The sequence below is a fragment of the Ambystoma mexicanum genome, chromosome 8 (genome assembly GCF_040938575.1).
Source record: "Ambystoma mexicanum isolate Mex_15411 chromosome 8, UKY_AmexF1_1, whole genome shotgun sequence".
NCBI lineage: Eukaryota > Metazoa > Chordata > Amphibia > Caudata > Ambystomatidae > Ambystoma > Ambystoma mexicanum.
The window spans coordinates 1,269,012,842-1,269,033,009 of record NC_090929.1 but is presented as its reverse complement, the minus strand read 5'-3'; the positions used below and the strand labels follow the sequence as shown (position 1 = coordinate 1,269,033,009).

General features: G+C 47.7%; 1 protein-coding gene across 2 annotated transcripts in view; it reads left to right on the top strand.

The window, feature by feature from the left end:
* The window catches only part of CCNJ (cyclin J), a 168,001-nt gene that overhangs the window by 77,234 nt on the left and 70,599 nt on the right, over positions 1-20,168 (top strand). For both annotated transcript variants that reach the window (XM_069611383.1, XM_069611384.1), the window contains exon 3: positions 3,579-3,789. In XM_069611383.1, coding sequence (XP_069467484.1) covers positions 3,579-3,789 — 211 coding nt within the window. The remainder of the gene's footprint in view (positions 1-3,578; positions 3,790-20,168) is intronic.

Here is a 20,168-nt window from a genome sequence, read left to right as displayed (position 1 = left end):
TGCCATACTGCCTTTGGCAGCTGCTTCTTCACATTAGTCTTAGGGCTTCCCCAAAGGAAGTCCAGTGAGTTCATTCCTAGAGAATTTCCTTGTGTTTAGAGGATCTGCGAGAATCTGAAAACCGTGTGGGAGAGCCCTTCTATTAAAGGCACAAGTCCCCAGGACTAAAGCTAGCCTGCCTTAGTGGGGCAATGCCCACTCTTGAACAGAGTGGATTTTGCCCTTCAGATGTCACACCCAAGTGCCTAGCTCCAGAAGAGGTCGAGGGGACAGGAAGGAGAAAGGGTCTGAATGGAAAAAAGATGGTGGAAGTGTACTTCCACTGACCAGAGCACTCCTGCCTACTCTAATCATGCCCCTTCCCTTTTCACTAAGAACAAAGGCCTTTAGAGATGCATCACCCTAGTGTGGAGCTGCTCCTTTGAGGCCCTGGACGGCTGCCAGCTTTGTGGCTGTCTCTAGCAGAGAATGTTACCTGTCCTCACAAAGAGATCAAAGATGATGCCCGGTCCTCCACGTTCCTATTCTGCCATTTGGCAGTCTCCACCGGGCGGTCCAGAATACACCTCACCTTCCACAGCAGAACTGAGACTCGGGAACTAACGCATGTGTGATATCAATTGGGATGTGGCTAAGTACTACTGAGCACCATGCCAACACCCAGGCCTAGATTTATTTACAGTTTACCCTGCCCCCAGCATGGGTTACTTACGATCATCGTAGTTTTGTTAAAGGGGGCATATCTGCAAAGACTTGGCTGTCGAGTCGTCATCGTGTGACCTTTGAACCTGCTCTATGGCAGAAGTAGAGAAGGCGTTGCAGATCAGGCTACTGATGCTGCAGGGCACAAGTGCACTATGTTTTTGGCAGGGAGATGACGAAAACGGGAATCTGGTTAACAGATTACCCTTTTGGCGATGGAAATACCTGCATTATTTTATGTATTCAACATTTTAAAAGCCAGGGATTTTGCACCCTTGCCGCCAGATGGCAATTCCTTACCGGTGTCTACAGCACCGTCTTTTATTTAAGTGAGAGCGGTATCAAGTTGCCACTCTAGTTGAGATGATGCATGTTCATTGTTTGGTTTATATTTACTCATGTAAACCACTACATATACCTTGTCAGTCGTGTGTTTTGGGTCCACAGCGTCAATCTGGGAGATTGGAGGCAGTGTTTTGGCATTGATGAGTGCGTCAAATTGGTCCAACATGCAGTGCGTTGCGATAAGTGGCAACTGCATTTGACACAAAAATGTTTTGGACAGGTAGGCTGTGTTTGGGATGGCATAGCTCAGGACTTAGTTGGGCACCAGTGCCAAACTGTTCCTTTGTCCCCTGGGTGGTGGTTCTGAGACTCCGCGCCGGGCCCTCAAAGGGTAAGGTGAATTCTTTTGGCCTTACCAGCCAGAAAGGTTGCCAGAGAGCCTTGTAAAACTGCTTCTTCCAGTAGACTGAGCCCTACCTAGCAGTGTCTCAGCAGGCAGGCCGTTGTGCAAACAGTAGGCCACTCCAAACAGTCCACTGGCATGTATGGGTAGAGGAGGTGGGCGGCTTGCTCCTTTATTGGAATCCTTATCATCCCTATGGCAGGGGACTTCGGTCAGACGTCTACTCCAATATAGTGCCTGTGAAATCCTTAATCTGAAGTGCAAAAAGGATTCCATGTTTCATCTCCTTGTATAGTCAAATCCGTCACAGCTGATTTGCCCTTTTCAAGCCTTCTCTAGGAGTCCAATCCTGGCTGCTGTGATTGTCATTTGCATGGCGATTTCAGTCCTGGAGTTTTTTGTTGTCACGAAGTAGAGAGAGCACAGGAAATATGAGCGACTAAAGAAATTGCAATATGGCAGGACCCTTCTCTAGTATGTGGCTCCTCGTGCCTCCACCTACTCTCCTGTTTGCCCTCCATCAGTGTCTCTAGTAATTACCACCCTGCTCTGCCCATCTTAATGGTCTTCACAGGTCTAACCATTGAAGTACTACTCTTTTCCCTCTACCCCCAACCCCTCATGATCATCATTGACTCACCTCTTGTGCCCCTTGCACTCCCTTCTCATTTCCACTCTTCCTCTCCTCACTCGCTTACTTTGGAATGATCTTCCTCTGACTCTTATCGCTATTTTAATCCAACCTACTAGCACTCCTTTCTGAAGAACTTCTTTTGTAGCATTTTACACCTCCACATTTACCTGTCCTCTCCCCTTCTCTAAAACCACTCGACAGCACTTGTCCCTCACCGCATCAGGAAGGTAGTTTGAATGTTTTAGTGTAGATCAGTTAAAAACCTTCTCGGGTCAGATTAAGAAAAGGGAAACCTTTTCTTCTAGTTACGTGATACTTCAGGAAGAAAAGTACAATAACTTTTTTTTTTTTTTAAATCATAATTCTGGAAGGTGGGGCATTCAAAAAATGTCAAATTTCTCGCTCAATGTGTGTTGAATTTACAGTAATTTGTGTGGTTTCTTTTATATTACATATTTGACATTTTGTGGACAAGACCTACTTCTGCAGCAGCTCCCTCTTAGTCAATCACAGGGAACAATGGCCAATCCCATCTGCATGCCATGTTCACTGTCATGACAGGTAACTTGGCGAACCTAGTACTTGCTACAGAAATATGTGCACACATTGCAGGTCATAGGTTCAAGTCCCAGAAGGGTCAACACAGGTTTTAATACATCTGGTGTCGATACAATGGAGAAACAGTCGCATTAAATTGGGCAATAGTAACTGTGACTAAATGCTTGCAGGAGTTCAGGGTGAGTAGTGGCTGTGCTTTCACGACTACTGTGGCGGCTCTGCATCGTTTGCTGCTGGGCGGGTGGCAAGTCTCTCCCTGACCATGCAGTTAAACGGCTCCGATCTGTTGTCTTCCGCTCTTCCAGCTCTCCGATCGATCATACTGCAGACCGGGTAGGGACGCCTATTTTCTATTGTTCTCGTCCAATAGGAATTGGTGAAACACTAGACTGCTCAGTAGTGCTTTGAGTACTTTCCTTTATCAGTATGAGCAATACCATGTATAGGACACATGTACATGGGATGGCAGGTTAAAGGCGGATTGGCGGGGAAACATAGCTCATTCTCCCTGGATAGTCATCCCTAATCCAACAGGGGGTCCATCCCCACAGGAGCCCCCTACTGAGTACCGCCCCTGGGGGGGGCTATCGGGTAGCGCCCACACCTCCTTGGCCTCATGGGAAGGGGCTCCCCTCGGGGAGAAGTGACGACATCCAAGGATTCGTCACAAGACCCTCCATGCAAAATATTTCCCACTGAGTTACCCAGCTACAATTCCATTTGTTTGAAAGCTCCTATTGGCAATCGTATTTCTGTGTTGGCAATCCAGTATGCAGTTTATACTTGATGGCTGTGTAGTATAATCTTACTTCAAATGGTGATCCAATCCTGGAAATCACCTTTTAGGAAGAGGTAGCATTACTGATTGTCTTCTCTTGGTTGTACTCTTGTTTATTAATGCGCTACAAATCCGTTTTTTCTTTTTAAATAATGCTTGCTATTGTCTTGAATGTTGATGCTTTACAATAAGTCTTGTAAATGATTATTTCTCCGTAGGAGCTGAAACTGCCCTCTTACAAAGGGCAGTCACCGCAGTTGAATCTAAGACGCTACTTTGCAGATCTGATTGCAATTGTGAGCAACCGCTTCAAGCTCTGTCCTGCTGCCCGCCATCTCGCTGTTTACCTTCTTGACCTCTTTATGGACCGATATGATATCTCCATCCAGCAGCTGCATGTTGTGGCCCTTTCCTGTTTACTTTTAGCAAGTAAGTGCGTGTGTGTTTGCGCACCATTGGTGTTGCAGCATGGAAGCATGTTTGCAGATGTTCTGAGAACGGTTGTTATTTAATTGTTGTGGCTCATAGCCGGTCTCCATGTTACTGTCTGGTCATCTTTCGTATAATTCAAAACTGCAAAGACATTTGCTGAGTCTTATGTCCCACTTTTTGGCTACTACATGGGTGATGTTATGCACACCATTTGGCATTTCAAACTGTCGTTCAATATAAGCTTATGGTGTGTGTGTGTTAAATTTGCCCAATGTGTGTTGCAGTGATTTGTTTTGTGAGTGTAACTTCATATTACAGGAATGAAATGCCCTAGCATGATGATGATGATGATGATGATGATGATGATACTGCTGCTGCTGTGTTGTGTTAAGTTGTACTCTTAACTGCATAAGATAAGGCTGAAGTCTCGCTGGTCACTAATGAGTCCAGGAATGTCTTCTGAAATGGATAAATGGGGCACGTGCCTCTGTGTTTAGGGGGCCACCACTAATTGACTGTTATACTATTTATCTGGTGTCTGCATACGTATCTCTGAAGGAACATTTGCCCCTCACTTAATTCATTAGAGTGTGCATACTCTGCCCACAATTGATTCATTTGTAATTTCCATCATATGTACAATAATTTCTCCAGCATGGGGTCTGGCATGGATTCACATGCTCATGAATAGTCCCTGTCATCGGGCTGGGAATCCTCGGTAAAAGGAAAAAATCAGTTTCAGTTTCGTTTCTGAACTGTCTTTCTACTAATAACCAATCACTGGTCTCTGGGTCATACTGCCCCCAGCCAATGACTGCCCTCTACCTAAGCCCCTCCTCTGGCAGTCAGCTTCAGATTTTTACTGCACGTTCAAGTGTTGGGAGTCCTCGTGCTTTAGCTCTCGAGCTTTTACTGCATTTTGCTTTTCCCAAAGAGTTTACTCTTTATTTTTCGGTCGGATCGAGCCTCAAGCTCCACTGTTTCATCCTCCAATCAACGGGGACCCGTTTCGGAATGGTCGACGCCCCTCAAGGGCGATTTTTATTTTGTTTTTTTTTCCCGTCGGATTTCACTTCTTGGAGGATTTCAGAAGACCTTGAGGCCTACCCCGCATGGACATGGCCCGAGACAAAGGAAACTCGACACCCATTGGATCCAACTGTTTAGGATCTGCCCAGGATGTGGACTACAGAACGTCGACTACTTAAACGTCTTCAAGGAGGATGAGCCCTCTTCAAGGAGGATGAGCCCTCCCGGTCTCTCTACTGCCTTCACGCCGACAAGTCGCACGTGGAGGAAGACTGTGCGTTCTGCAAGAACATGTCCGGCCGGACCATGAAGGACCGTCGTAAACGACTCACTGGCTGGAGGCGAAGAGCCCAGCAACAGGTGAGAAGAAAGCTGAGCGGTCTTCTAAGACCTTTGAGGGCCCTCTGGCGACAGGTGCCCAACAAAAGGCAAAGCACTGTGAGTCCGCGGGCACTGGAGCGATGACCATCAAGGCAGCCAACGCTCTTGCTATCGTGCCCTGCTACGATAGGGAGTTGTGGTTTAAGATCGCTCCCCTCCTGGACTGCCTCCCAGACGACAAGAGGCAGCGGCCCTTGAAGTCCTGCAGGAGGGGCGACGTGGCGTTGGACCACGCCATCACGGTGGCCACAGACCTCGCCGACACCAGTTTTCGACAGATGGGCAGCAGCGTTTGCCTTCACTAGTGCGCTTGGCTCGGGGCCACTGACTTTCGTCAGGATGTGCAGACCAGGGTACTGGACATGCCCTTCGACAGCAACAACCTGTTCGGCAAGGCAGTGGATGAGTCACTGCAGGCCATCAAGGCGGACACCGAGACGGCACGTGCCTTGGGCACTCCCCATCAGCGACTGCCAGCCTTTCGGAACTCCGGAGGCAAGTCTCAAGGTGCCTCCAAAGGCTTCGGCGGCAGCGCCTCGCAGTACCGCCAGGCGGCCCGATCTTCATTGCAGGAAGCATACAGAGGCCGCTACAAGGCCAGTGGACACGGTCGTCGTCACCAAGGGGCCCAAGCGGGCAAGGCCTCAGCGAAGCAAGACTGAACCGGCTGGGACATCGGGCACCCACCCGAGCACCCCAGTGGGAGGCCAGCTGGCGAACTTCGTCAGCGTGTGGAAGTCCATCTCCACCGACCGTTGGGTGCTGGATGCCCTGGGCCACGGGCACACTCTGGAGTTCCAAAGAAAGTGCCCCAATATTCCACCAGTGGCAGGAAAGAGTACCACATTCCACAGCTGCTTCTGGAGGTATGGGCAATGCTGAAGAAGGGCGCGATAGAACTCGTCCCAAAGAGGCTCCGTGGCTCTGGAGTATACTCGCAGTACTTACTCATCCGAAAGAAGACCGGCGGGTGGCGGCCCATTCTAGACCTCTGCCGCCTCAACAAAATTCACAAATTCATAAAATCCCAGAAGTTCTGGATGGTCACCCTTCAGCACGTACTGGGACAACTGGAGGAAGGCTACTTCCCGTCATCGCTGGTCTTGAGGATGCCTATTTCCACATCCCCATACACAAGGGGCACTATCGGCTCAAGGCACTACCCTTCGGTCTGAAGTCGACGCCAAGGGTCTTCACCAAGTGCCTGGCACCGGTGGCAGCACGGCTGCGCCTGCAGGGGATCCACCTCTACCCCTATCTGGACGATTGGCTCATCCAAGAGAACTCGCCGTCTACCACACAGAGGACTGTCCGCCTGCTCACGGAACTGGGGTTCTCGATAAACTTTGCGAAGTCCTGCTTGGTGCCATCACAGGACGCCCTGTTCCTGGGAGCCAGGCTCAACACGGTGGCAAGGCTGGCTTCACCGTTGGAGAGGCTGAAAGCCATCGTGGGCAAGGTACAACGGCTGTTGACCATGGAGGTTGCCAGGGTGAGGTCCATCAAGTCCCTGCTCGGCATGATGTTGTCATGCATCTACCTAGTGCGACTGTGCAGGTTGCAGATGCGGCTGCTGCAGGTGTTCCTCGACGCCCGTTGGGTGCGAGTGACGGGAAGTTGCGAAGACAAGATCTCCCTCAACGAGACGTTCCGTCAAACAATCCAGTAGTGGGGCACCCGCGCGCATCTCGTGGTGGGCTTGGACTTCCAGACCCCAACGCATCAGGAAACCGTGACGACAGACGCCTCCCTGGAGGGATGGGGCGCGCGCACACCGGAGATCTCCACGCGAAAGGCCTTTGGTTCCCGGAGGAGCAGTCTCTACACCAACCTCCTGGAGCTCCGGGCTGTGCTCTGGGCCCTCAGGTCCTTCCTCCCGTTCCTCAAAGGCAAAGTGGTACGGGTCTTCACCAACCACAACACCACCATGTTCTACATTCGGAAGCAGGGGGGCACCAGATCTCCAGCTCTATCCAAGGAAGAGCATGATCTGTGGCACTGGGCTGTCGCCCAGGGGATGTGCCTGGTACCCTTCCACCTGGCAAGAATAAAGGACACCCTCACCGACTCGCTCAGCAGGGAGCTGCGCTCGCGCCACGAGTCGGAGCTTCGGCAGGATCAAGTCTATCTTCTATTCCAATGGGGCAATCCCCAGATGGATCTGTTTGTGACGGCGACAAACACCAAGTGCCGGAGGTTCGCCAGCAGGTTTCCCCACCCGGGGAGCATGGGCAATGCATTCTCCTTCCCCTGGGACGGCCTGTTCCCCTATGCATTCCTGCCGTTGCCGTCACTTCTGCGACTCATCAGTCAACTCAGACGGCCCTGGATGATCCTCGTCACACCAGCGTGGCTGAGACAGATGTGGTTCCCGGACCTTCTGGACATGTCACCACCCTCCCCCTCCCCCCAGTTAAGCTACCGACGGACGCAGTTCTTCGCCAGGGAAGGAGGCGCAATACTGCATCAAGACCCAGGATCGCTGAACCTTGAGGCCTGGGTCCTGCAGCACTAGAGTTTGGAGGCTAAGTTGTCCCAGCGAACTGCAAGGAGGTACTTGCCAAGGCCAGGGCGTCCTCGACTCTTAAGTGCTATGGACATAAATGGAAGAGGTTCTCTGACTGGTACCGTGCAGAGACGATCAACCCTCCTACGGATTACGGCCCCTCAAGTGCTGCCGTACTTGCTGTCACTGGCCAAGGCGGGGCTGGCACATGCATCCATCAAATTTCATCTGGCGGCTATCTCACGCTACACCAGAGGAGTTCATGAAAGGATTGTTCCACTTGTTCCTGCCGGCGTAGACTCCAGCCCTGGCGTGGGAGCTCAACGTGGTACTGACTAAGTTCATGGGTCCGCCATTCGAGCCTTTGCATTCAGCGCTGCTGAAATTCCTATCGTGGAAGACGGCGTTTCTTGTGGCCATCACCTCCGGACGAGTGGGAGAGATCCAGGCCCTTTCTTGTAAACCACCTTGTCGGACATCCACGCAACGATGGTGATGCTGAGGACGCACCCCTCCTTCATGCCCAAGGTGCCATCGGACTTCCACCTCAACGAGCCCATGGCGTTACCCGTTTTCTTCCTGTCGCCTTTGTCGCCGGCTGAGAGGACTTTGCACTCGCTGGATGTAGCTAGAGCGCTGAAGTTCTACGTGGACCGCACTAAGAGTTTTAGGAAGACATCACAGCTGTTTGTGAACTTTGGCGCTGTGAACCAAGGGAAGGCCCTCTCCAAGGCTTCCATTTCCAGATGGCTTTCCGGCTGCATCATGCACTGTCACCGGTTGGCAAACCGACCGTTACCCGGCCGTCCGAAAGCCCATTCAACCAGAGCGATCGCTGCTACCACGGCATACCTGACTGGTGTACCCCTGCTGGACATCTGCAGGGCTGCTACGTGGAGGTTGGCGTACACCTTCACGAGATTCTACTGCATTGACTGGGATTCCAGGGAGGAGTACAGAGTCGGCCAGGCAGTGCTGCGCAACCTGTTCGCTTGAAGGTGAGCCTGGTGAGGAGGTAAGAGATGCTTAATGTTGAGTTGTTGTAATGCTTAATGTTGAGCCTTGCCATCTCGTGGTTGTGCTTGTGTATACTGCTATGTATTCTTGTATTCATGTGAATCCATGCCAGACCCCATGCTGGAGAAGGAACAAGTTACTTACCTGTAGCTGTTGTTCTCCAGCATGGGTCTGGCATGGATTCACATGCGAACCCTCCCTCCGACCCCTCTGCGGCTCTTCTCTTGGTCCTAATGCCACTTTACGTGCTACCAAATCTGAAGATGGTTGCCAGAGGAGGGGCTTAGTTAGAGGGCAGTCTTTGGCTGGGGGCAGTATGACCCAGAGACCAGTGATTGGTTATTAGAAAGACAGTTCAGAAACGAAACTGAAACTGATTTTTCCTTTTACCGAGGATTCCCAACCTGACGGGGAATATTCATGAGCATGTGAATGCATGCCAGACCAATGCTGGAGAACAAGAGTTACAGGTAATTAACTTGTTCCTTGTTTCCTGTGGTGTTCAAATAAGCTTTTGTACATACGCATTCAAAATAGTAATTAAAATTTGAAAGGTTGCAATTTCTCCGGAGGTTAACCCAACCCTTTTTGTGGTCGAGCACAAGAGACCGCACTTTCTGGTCATATTCTTGATTTGATGGTGAGCGTTTATACCGACTTGCATGCAGGGTATATTTAAAACCGAGATGGCTAATTCTTGCACAGCCAGTGAGACGTACACATCTAAAATACCATGCAATGGGCCGATTGCCCACGTTCGTTAATTATGGCCAGTTTTGTGGCAGAGAATTGTTCTGTACCTGATGGATCTGGAGAGAGTTAGCTTACCAGTTATCTTACTTATTTTACCAGTTGCAGTGCAATGTGGTTTTGGTCGGTTTCATTTTAGGTAAGTTTATGGATGTGTGATGGCCTTGATGTGCATGAGGGTTCCTGGGAGTCATGGAGGCTTAGATACCAGATATTAGTAGTGTTTCCCTTATGAGGAGTCGTTGAGATAATGAGAGATTCTCAATTTTGACTATGATGAACATTAATTTATAAAAATATCTTCCCTACAGTGTTCTCACTAAACCATGATGGTGTCTTTTATGCTCTTAAAGTAGAAACCCCTTAAGAATTCTCTCAATCTCTTGTTTTACCATTTTATGTATATCCTCTTCTAGAGGATTCATGAACAGTCCCAGCATCATACTCTTCTATTCACTTCTTAAATATTAAAGCAAGCTACAACCTATCTGCAAAATGTGTGCAGCATTGTGGCACAGTAAAACTGAATTAGATTCTCACTAGTTCTGTTAGGATTGCCGAACCAGGAGACCTGGTGTGGTTATACATGCCAACCTCCTCTAACCAGCTACAACCTAAATGCCATGTATTAAAAGAAAAAACAAAACGGGTAAAGCATCTTTAATCCCTCCCATAAGTATTCCTCTCGTCCATCCTCTATGCTTGATGGATCCAATTTTCCTGGCCAAAGAAACATAAGGAGCAGCAAAGGCTGGTAAGTGCAGTCAAAACTCAGTATGATGGAAAAACTCAGTGGCCCAAGTACAAGCTACGTGACAAAATGCATAGTGGTTTCTCTTAATGGTGCAAGAATGAGTAAATTTAGTTTTTCACCCCCCAAAATCTTGACCATCAAATTAGAATTTTGACAAATTGGCAAGTTCTAGGCCCATGTTTGGGTTTATGGTCTCATGGCGAAGGCCTCTAAAAGTGGTTTGCTTCTTACTAAAGCAGTTCAGCCTTGTTGTTTAGGTTTGTCTAATGAAGCAAGCATGAACAATTTGAATTTGGGGGGAAAATAGCCAAGTGCAGTTCTAGGCCCATAGACCATCTACTAGTGTGGCCTATTAATTAGCTGCTTGCTTGCTTTTATTCAGCCAATCAAGATTACTGAAAGAGCGGGGCTCTCAAACTGCCCCCATCTGCCTTCTTTGGGAACAAAGCCTCTGCTGTTTCCGATCTGTCTCTGCTGTCCTGTGTAGCTAGTTATTTAGGACCACATGAGCCCCACCCCCTCCTTGTTTCCTTGCCAGCCTATCCCGACTTGTGGGTTTGATCATTAAATTACTCATTTTGATCACCTGCCCTTAGTGTTGAGGTCTGTGACCCAGCGGATAACTTGTTTTTGCCGTTGTTTGAATTCCCTGCATCTTGCTAATATTTTTAAAGACGGCTGATAAAACAGTGGGATAGAACTGTTCATTGTTCCACTGTGTTCTGCATTCTTCACTTCGAGGTTCTGTCCCATTGAATAAGATTAGTTCTGGGAAAAGAAAATTACAACTTTAGAGCTCCTGCGTATTACTGTTGCAGCCAATACGCATATGCTTCGTAAGACTGACCTCTGTAACTAAGATTTTTTTCTTCCATGCCATCATATTGTGTAAATGGTGAATTGTTATGTTAACATGGATTGTATGAAAATGGGAATGTATTTACTGGTTATCAACTTAAGGACACCTAATGCATGAGAATGTAAGCCACCGTATGCAATGATTAACAGTTTTACTGGATTTGTGCTTTTTCATGATGAAAGGAAAATATCACTGACCATTCGACGCACGCATCCTAGCTTTAAACCCGGAGCAATGTTTTCAGTGTACTGCGTGAATGACTAATACAAGAATATCATTGAATCCTTTTGTAAGTACTCTTCTGTTCTGCGGTCTACAAAGAAAAATGCATTTTAAACATAATGCAGCTTTTCTGCCTATATCAACACTTCAAATTGTCCCTGTGCAGCTGAATTATGTACTTCAATAAGCATCAAATGAATGATTTATATGTTACTTTTGTCTGTAAGTAAGACACGTGAAACCCAATGGGTCTGAACCCGTATGTGCGTCTATGCATCCGTTTGCCAAAATGTGTATAGCATGAATTTGCACATGTTCCAGATGTACGCTTTGGTGCGGTAAATCGGGCATGGGAGATGGATGAGAAGACTTGTTTTGTAGCAGAATACTTTTATTAAGAAAATGTAAGGTCTATTCTAACCCTACTTCTACGATGAGTTATGTATTGTGGGAAATGAGTGCTGAAATGTCTCTCGGTTTTTCTTTTGGCAAAAAGACTTTGTTAGGCTGTTCAAACCATGCCAGGCCTATTCCGTCTCCCGGGATGTGGTGGTCTGGTTGATCTTGGTTTGTAAGTATTCGCAAAACTGAAAATGCCTTACCCCAGCTTGGGGTGACTTGTTACTTGTAGCATTTTGGGTAATTCCCTTCTTCACCCTTGCTTGGGCTGTGGGACTTGTTAACTATAACCTTTATATAGTATTTTGTGTCTTGACCTGGGCTAGACTCCTCAGCTTCTTTGTTGATCGATTCTCTCACCCCTGCCACCGACCCCTGTGGATTCTTCGCCCTGCCTGTGCTGCTTCAGTTGTCATTTTTTCATCCCTTCATTGGGTATTTGTATTCTTAGCCCATTGTGTGCTGTGGATCTGACACTCGAAACCCATTCTCTTCATGAATTAATGGTAAACTAAACAGTAAAACACATGTAAGTGCCTATGGCTGGATTCACAGGCTCATAGCTACTCTATTCTAGATAATGTTTGAAGAAGAGTAAAACGGGCACTGTCCATAAATTTACATTTAGATGGACTAAAGTATCAATGGTCGTATTCCAAAAGGAAGTTCTGTAAATCGGGGAATTGATTCTGAACAACATTCAGCCGACACGTGTTTGACCACAGAGGTCGTTGTCAAGGCGTGATACCACCCCCCCCCCCCCCCCCCCCGACTCCACCACTCAACAAGATTCTGCACAAGATGCACCAGGAACCAGTCACTATGATATTGGTGGCCCCAATGTGGGCTCGCTGTTAGGGAGAATTCTCCAGAATGGCTAATTTCGCTTACCTACTGAGTCCCTCAGCAGCTTTGCTGGATTTCTAGGATTTATTGTTTTCTTCTGGTAAGAGTGTGAGCCTTTTTTCCCACTCTTACATGTGTTTTTGGCTATGTGTTGTACATTTTTGTGTGCTCGTGGGCTATGGAGTCTCACCTACTCCATAGGCATCATCTTTTTACTGTGTCACACAGCACCTTTAGTGCACCGACACATGGTTGTCTTTTTAGACTTCCCACTTTAAACTACATTTTCTGGGGCGGTCACTGTCTCCCAGAACATGTAAAGTTGCCATTGATTTTACTAGTTTTTTTTTTTTAGTCTACAGACCCAGTACAAACTATCTTACATAGATTACTGGAAGGGTTAATACTTATCCCTTTTTGTCTGTTTCTCATGGAACATTATTTCTTTCCTCCTTCTCTAAGATTTGGCTGGTGGCAGTGGTATCTACACTTTTTATTTTACCGCGAGCTATGAAAATAGCCTTGGTACTGTTCGAGGCTATGGAGTTAGCCTCGAACTTAAATCCGCTGGACCCCTTTTAATTTTATTTGGTTCCGGTTGGGTTTATTCGCCATTTCTTTTTGTTAAAGGTCTTTATTGTGTTTTACTCTGCGCGCCAAACCAGGTTTGGTTCCTTTGTTCGCCGTCCACTGGCAGGCTTCTGGACAGAAGCCCTCCTTAGGCACCTGAGTGTCTGGGTGGACAGGATGTGAGGGAGGGGTTTAAGGCCCACTGCACAGGGTCTCCTTGGAGATGCAAGTCGCACTCCATTTTGATTACCTAGGTGACTGTCCTGCCAGGACAGTCGCCCTGCTGTGTGATTGAGGGGGGAAAACTGCTTAAAAGCAGGTCTCTGGGACATGGAAGGCAGAGTCGCCACTGGATCAAGAGAGCCAACAAGAAGTTGAAGGAAGACTACTGCTGCAACTACTGGACATCCTGGTGAAGCTCTGCTGCAGGTCCGAATCGCCTGAACTTCGTCGACGGAGGAGATCCGTAAAGGAGTCTTCTCCCCTTGAGCCTGGCGGGACAAACCAGCTCACAAAGCCCCTGGACATCCCGCTTCAGCCTGGTCGAATTTGCTGTGCCACAGGAAACCGGATAGCCCTCTTGAGAGAGTCCCGTTATCCTTTTTAAGGAGTGCACCTTTTATTTGTTGATTTCCTCTGCTGCTGGCTTCTTCCCTGGGCAGCGCAGGATCCTTCAGTCTTCCTCCTTCTGGTCAGTCCGACAGTCGCTTCAGGAACCATGCACCTGCAGGAACTGCCAGGAACCACTGCTTCAGCTACAGCATTCTTCTTCTTTCAAGGTACTGTTCAAATCTGGTCATTCGTTCCGTCCGACCGCAGTGAAAGTGTTTTAAATCTTTCGCCTATCCGAAGGCTTGTCCTTCTCTACTCTTTTGAATAACTTTTCCTCCGGCCAACTTTGTTTTGAACTCTTGGCAAAGACTTGACCGCGAACTACTCTGAACTGTGTGATCCTCTGCAAAGACACCGATGGCCTAGGCCTATTGATTTGAATCCTAGTTGTAGTAAGCCTTTTCTAGATTGCCCTGTCTATTACTTGTTGGTGTTGTTGATTTGTGATAACCTTGTCCTTTCCCTCCCTTTTAAATTGCTGGAGTGCCATTTTGCTCACACTTCATTTTGAGCTTAACTTGTCCATAATTGATTGGGTGTTGTGTAGTATATTAAGATTGTGATTTTCTGCTGCTTTATATTAGTGAATTGTTTTCTGATTGATTGTGTAAATAAATGTATATTCTTTTACTCAGAAACCTTGAGTCAGGGTTTGTTTGAACCATAGTAATTGCTGTCCTTTGTAACTTCTGATGCTGCTCACTTTACTCTTGGAATAAGTCTGGCTGCTCAGCCATCGCTGCCGCATTGCTGTGTAGTACAGGCTTGTACCAAAGGTGAATTTGTACTTGCACTTGTAGTCTTAATTGTGTGTGGTGTTACCAAAGGGTACTGCATATGATTCTGCCTAACACTCGCCAACCCTGGTTCGCTCACCTGATGGAGATGTCTCTCTCTCTCTCCCCCAGTGAAACTACCTTGCCCATACAACATGTTATCTCAGGACAGGAGAGAAACACTTCACCTGTGCCCGCAAACTCTGAATTTAGTGGCCTGACTCCTGAGGTCATAGAGTTTGGGCACCTCAAAATCCCTCAGAAGCATGGATATACAGAGAGGCTAGGAAACCGAACACCCGATATTGCTAGGCCAGTAAGTGGAAGCGCTTTGTCATCTGGTGCAATTCCAAGAGCATCAACCCTATTAACAGCTCTCCTACCCACATTGTATTGTACCTGACTCATTTACTAGACTCGGGCCTTGTTTTTAACTAACTAAAGGTTCACTTAGCTGCTCTTTTAGCCTTCACTGCGTCAGAACAGAAGGTGTCGTGGTGGAAGATACCAGTTATTAAGGCTTTCATGGAAGGAGTAAAAAGAATTCACCCCCACCCCTCATTTCTAACCCGTCTCCCGGATGGGACCTAAATGTGGTATTGACTAGATTTATGGGGTCTCCTTTCGAGCTCATAAATAAAGTCTTAAGGCTCTTCCCTACAAGACCGCCGCCTTCTTATGGAAGTGATGGCTATTAAGATTTGGTGAACTACAGACCCTCTCAGTTCTAGACCCCTTTCTTAAAGTTCACATAGATAAGATGGTTATGCGCACTCCCCCTAGTTTTGCGCCTAAATTCATTTCAAAGTTCCATGTGAACCAGTCCATAGATCTACCAACCTTCTTCCAGAACCCCTCCAACATGGCGGAAAGAAGACTGAACACACACTGTATGCAGGGCAGTCATGTTTTACCTGGAAAGAACTCGACCATTAAGAAAGACAAACCTGTTTTTCGTTTCAGTGGCAGTGTGTAGAGCGGGAGACCATGTCTCCAAATCTATCTCAAGGTGGATTGTCCAATGCATCACACTCTGCTACACTCTTGCTAAGAGAGAACTGCCCTTCAAGCCTAAAGCACACTACTCGAGGCACGGGTGCTTCCATAGCATTCATTGTACATTTCCCCCTAGAGTCCATTTGCAAAGCGGCAACCTGGAGTTCTGTACACGCCTTTACAAAACACTATTGCCTAGACACTCACTCTAGGTCTGATGCTCCGGTGGGACAAGCAGTACGAAGACATCTTTTCACTACTGTTCCTTCTCATAACCCACCTCCAACTCGGGTACTGCTCGCTAGTCTATGCACACCATGTGATTCTAAGCATATTAACAAGCATCAGAAGACATGCATTACTTACCGTGAAAGCATTTCTGATGATTGTATCTGCTTAGATTCACATGCGCCCACCCTTCCTCCCCGCTCCGATGGAAGGAACATAGACATCTACTGTTTTTTTTTTTTTTCTGCCTCTTTTCTGTACTCCTGATGGTCATAAGGCTTTCTAATGGCAGAAAAGATACAATCGGAGGCACCTCGACGCGTGAGGGATTTTGGGTACACTACAGGCCACGGATAGTGTTACAGGCACGCCCATTTTGACGTCCCCTTTCAATTCTCGAAAGACAAATTTCAATACTCTGTGGTTACCACTGGATGTCGGACTATATACACAGCATGTGAATCTAAGCAGATATATTCATCAGAAATGCTTTTACGGTAAGTAATGCATGTCAGACCTCGGTGTCTATGCTTGAACTGCTAATCAGTAGCACAATGTCCTTCAATTCCTATACGGAGATCTGCCTTCACTCCTAGGAGTGATCTTGTATACGGCATGCTCTTGTTTGACCTGTCTGCAGCAGCATGCAAGTACATCCATTGAAGGGCATTGGCACCAGCATCGAAATCTGCCATGCATATTCGTAACCAATAGGCAGATTGGTTGCAGGGTGAATCAAAAACACAACAAAGTTACCAAGTGAGAGTATGTCATGATGCAGTGGAGTTTGCCATGCATACCCCTGTTTGTGCTCGTGTGTGGCATGGCGTGTTTAAGGTTAGTGTTGTCTTTTCGGGTGGGAGGCTGGAAGGTTAATCTTCCTCAAAGGTAACGCCAGGTCAGGGGGTGCCTGTCATCTATATGTTATGCTATACCGTGCACCACTACCTTAGAGGGGCAGTCTATTGCTATTGATGAGACTGCCGCTGTTGCTGTGTGTGTTAGTTTGATAATCAGAGAAGGTTTCTGAACAGCTTATCTGCTGCTTTTCCAGTCGTTTTCCTACCAATGTGTATTCACTGCCGGGAGAAAATTGTTTCCTGGAGTATTGCTGCTGCTTCTCGTGTGAGGGAGTTTTGTACGTATAGTCCTCTACGCTGCTCATCTGTGAGCAAGAATGTAACACTGCTGCGCCCATATTGCATGTAGCTGCTGTTCTGCATGCCTGCGTCGTCACTGTTTGGATGCCTGCTTTGGGCAGCTGTGCAGGAATGTCTCAGTTCAGAGGAAAGAGGAAGCAGTGTTAATGGCGAGTATCTGACGAGGCTTTCTTTTAGCTTCTGCCCCACCTCATTTCTTGCATTCTTAGGCTGGATGGAGATTCTACTGGACATCTGTCGCCAAACCTTTGTCCAGAGCATCATCTTGCACTATTTGCATTGTGGGCTGTATGCACAACTTTCGGGAACGGTGTAGCAAGCTGCAGCTTTGACCACCATGATTTAAGTGAAATGCCTTCAGAGCACAAGCTTTAGCCTGCAAACCTGACAATTGCTATTGCTGGAGTGCTTTAATTATGAGGTGTGTACTTTTCAGGTCCGATTTATAAAGGGTATTGTTGAAAGCCAAACTTCGTGGTGAGGAGGGGGAAAGGATCACAGGGCACATTTGTTGGGATGATTTCCCAGTTCCATGGATGTGGGAAGAGCGGTTGATTAACTGAACATGTTCTACCTGGCTCGATTTTCAGGGTACATGTTAAGATTACATGTGGGTTGACCGTGTCCGCTCACACAGTGCCGACTCATTCCCCCTTGTGTGTTTTTGAGGCCAGCATGCAAAAAAAGCTTCTTTGCTCAAGTTTTCGCCCACCAGCATTTCAACCCACAAAACCACATGAAAGTGTCTTCAAAGCACATTTGGTATTTGGTATTTTGCTTTTCGTAGAATATTTCAATATAGATGTTTGAGTTAAAAGGGTGCGCACCTTTTATACTTTGTGGCAGTGTTATAGGAAAATCGCCTAGCTTTATTATTTTTTTTTTTTCGGGTTTTGATTCATTTTGTGAACCATATTCATTTCTATTTTGAATTTTCATCTGTGAGGAAAGGGCAGTTGAATTAAATTTGCGTATTCCACTTTAGGATGTGTTCAGTCCCTGTGCGTATGTTAATGATCCCCCATACTTTTTTCTGGACTTGAGCCCTACTGATGACAATTGTAGACCTGCGTCATTGCTTAGGCTGATTGCCATAGGCTTAGTTACGTTTGCACTATCCTGCAGCAAAAGCACTTTGCCCTATCTGTCCCCTGGCCAATCCCTGCCCTTGCATCCCTGGAATGTGCAGTCAAATTGGGTATGTTTCGATTACTTACTGGTGATCTTCATTACTTTGTCCTGCTCTTCCTCATCACAGTACTTTCTTTTGAGGTCCCCATCTCTACGAATGATTCCGCTCACTCGGTCGGCTGCTCCAAAATAAACCCTCACCCTTGCTATTGCTACAACCATAATATTACGTCAGTCTATTTGATCCTCATGGATATTAATGACACATTTTATTTACATTTTCTGTGAACGGCCCCACACATCCTTTTGCGGGCTAACCCTATAGTGAAGGGCTAACTTTTAGAGAGTGCGAGGGTCACCAGGAGAGGGGCAAACTTCGTGGGTGCATCTGCATATTCTAATGAGACTAGTCTAGTCACCTTAAATGTCAAAAGCGGTTGACTCTCAGAAACACACACTTAAGAACTGTGAGAATGAGCTGCCTTCTGTCTCCCATGCCCTACTCACTCCCCTGACATGCATGTACCAAGTCACCCATCATGATTTCAATTGCCTTAACATGTATGCATACAAACCCGGGTGCTAACAATGAAATGCGTTAAAATATTACTAATTGCCAGGCCCTTGTTAAAATTGCACCCGACCACCCAAGCACTGTTTGTCAGGTCCTGTCCTGCCATGGCAATGTAGTTTAGCCAGGTCAAGTCAGAGTAGACCAACATTTCGGGTGTGTTGACTTTTGTGTCTGAGTGAATGATAAATAATGCATTGTTTGTATGTTCTGCTGCGCCACTCTGAGCACACACTGAGCCTGCACTAATGCCCCACCAAAAGGTCGGAATTGACACCAAAGTGTTGTCCCTTGCACGGTGGTGTGAAATTTCAAGGACATCGTCCCAGTATGAGGAAAGTTATCACTGTGTAGCTTCCAAGTGGTTCGCCTGTGTGTTCCGGGCTGGGGTAAGGCTCCACGACATAGCGATATGAGATAGGAGCCTGCCAGCAAACGCACACGGAAGTGGGCCAGGCCCCTCTTGGAACAAGGAGCCCCCATTACCTGCCACCACCCCCTATAGTCACAGGCACAGTTCAAACAGCTTGGCAAGCAGGGGAAGCAGCCTATTGGTTATGACCTGGGAGCAGTGCCCATAAGGGTCCGAAGGAAGTGTGGAGCAGTCTACCTCGAATCAGAAATAAACGTTTCCAGGAGCCCCAGCCCCTACTGCAGTGCACTATTTGGTGGTGCACAGAAAGCTGAAGCACACCAGGGCCCTGGGCAACTGCCCTCAGGGAGGAAAGCCTGGAAGGTAGGGAGAGCCAAGATGGGGATATGTTCTCGGGACTATCCGCATCAGAGGGAAGGGCATGCATAAAGCGAGGGAGGCGTTGAACAGACTACCATGGCACAGGTTGTGTACTTAAGAGATGGCAGGAGTCCTGAGTAGTGCCCCGAGCAAGGCAGGAGCATAGTAGCACCCACCCTGCGGGTGCAGAAAATGGGTCTTGTGAGAGCGCAAACCTGGATGCCAATAGGGATAAAGCTACAGGGAGTGAACGGATGTAGCGGGTCACCACCCGGCTAAGAACCCTTTGCAAGTGAGTTCCCCCCCCTCACCTTCCTTGTTGGGCCCAGGGACTGGGGAGTGCTGTGTGCAATTGGGGTTCTGCCGACGCGTTGCCTCTTTGCAGATCACCTCACCCCACGCTCAGGAAGACTTGAGGCAATGCCCCTCAGCTCAGAGTAGTTGGGGATATAACACCCAAGTAGTCTTTCTTTGTATCTCCCTTCGCCCACTACTTTGGGGATTCAGACTTTGCAGATTGGCCTGAGGTTTAGGGGGCAGGGCTCTAGGGGTGATGGGGTCACTCAGTCTCTGAGCCTCTCTTTGTGAGCTGGAAGCGGTCGCTTCAGAAATTCCTATATTTGGAGGGGATCCAGCAGGTGAACTGAGATGGCTCCTTCACAATGGCAGCGAGGGCAGTGCGCTCCATGTCCACTAAGAAAGACATTGCACCACTGCTCGAGGAAATGAGGGGGGGGAATCCAATCCAACATCGGCCACAGATTGGACAAACTGAACAGGAGAGTGCATACAATGGACGAAAGAATAAAAGGCCCGGAGGCTAACCAGTCATCAGT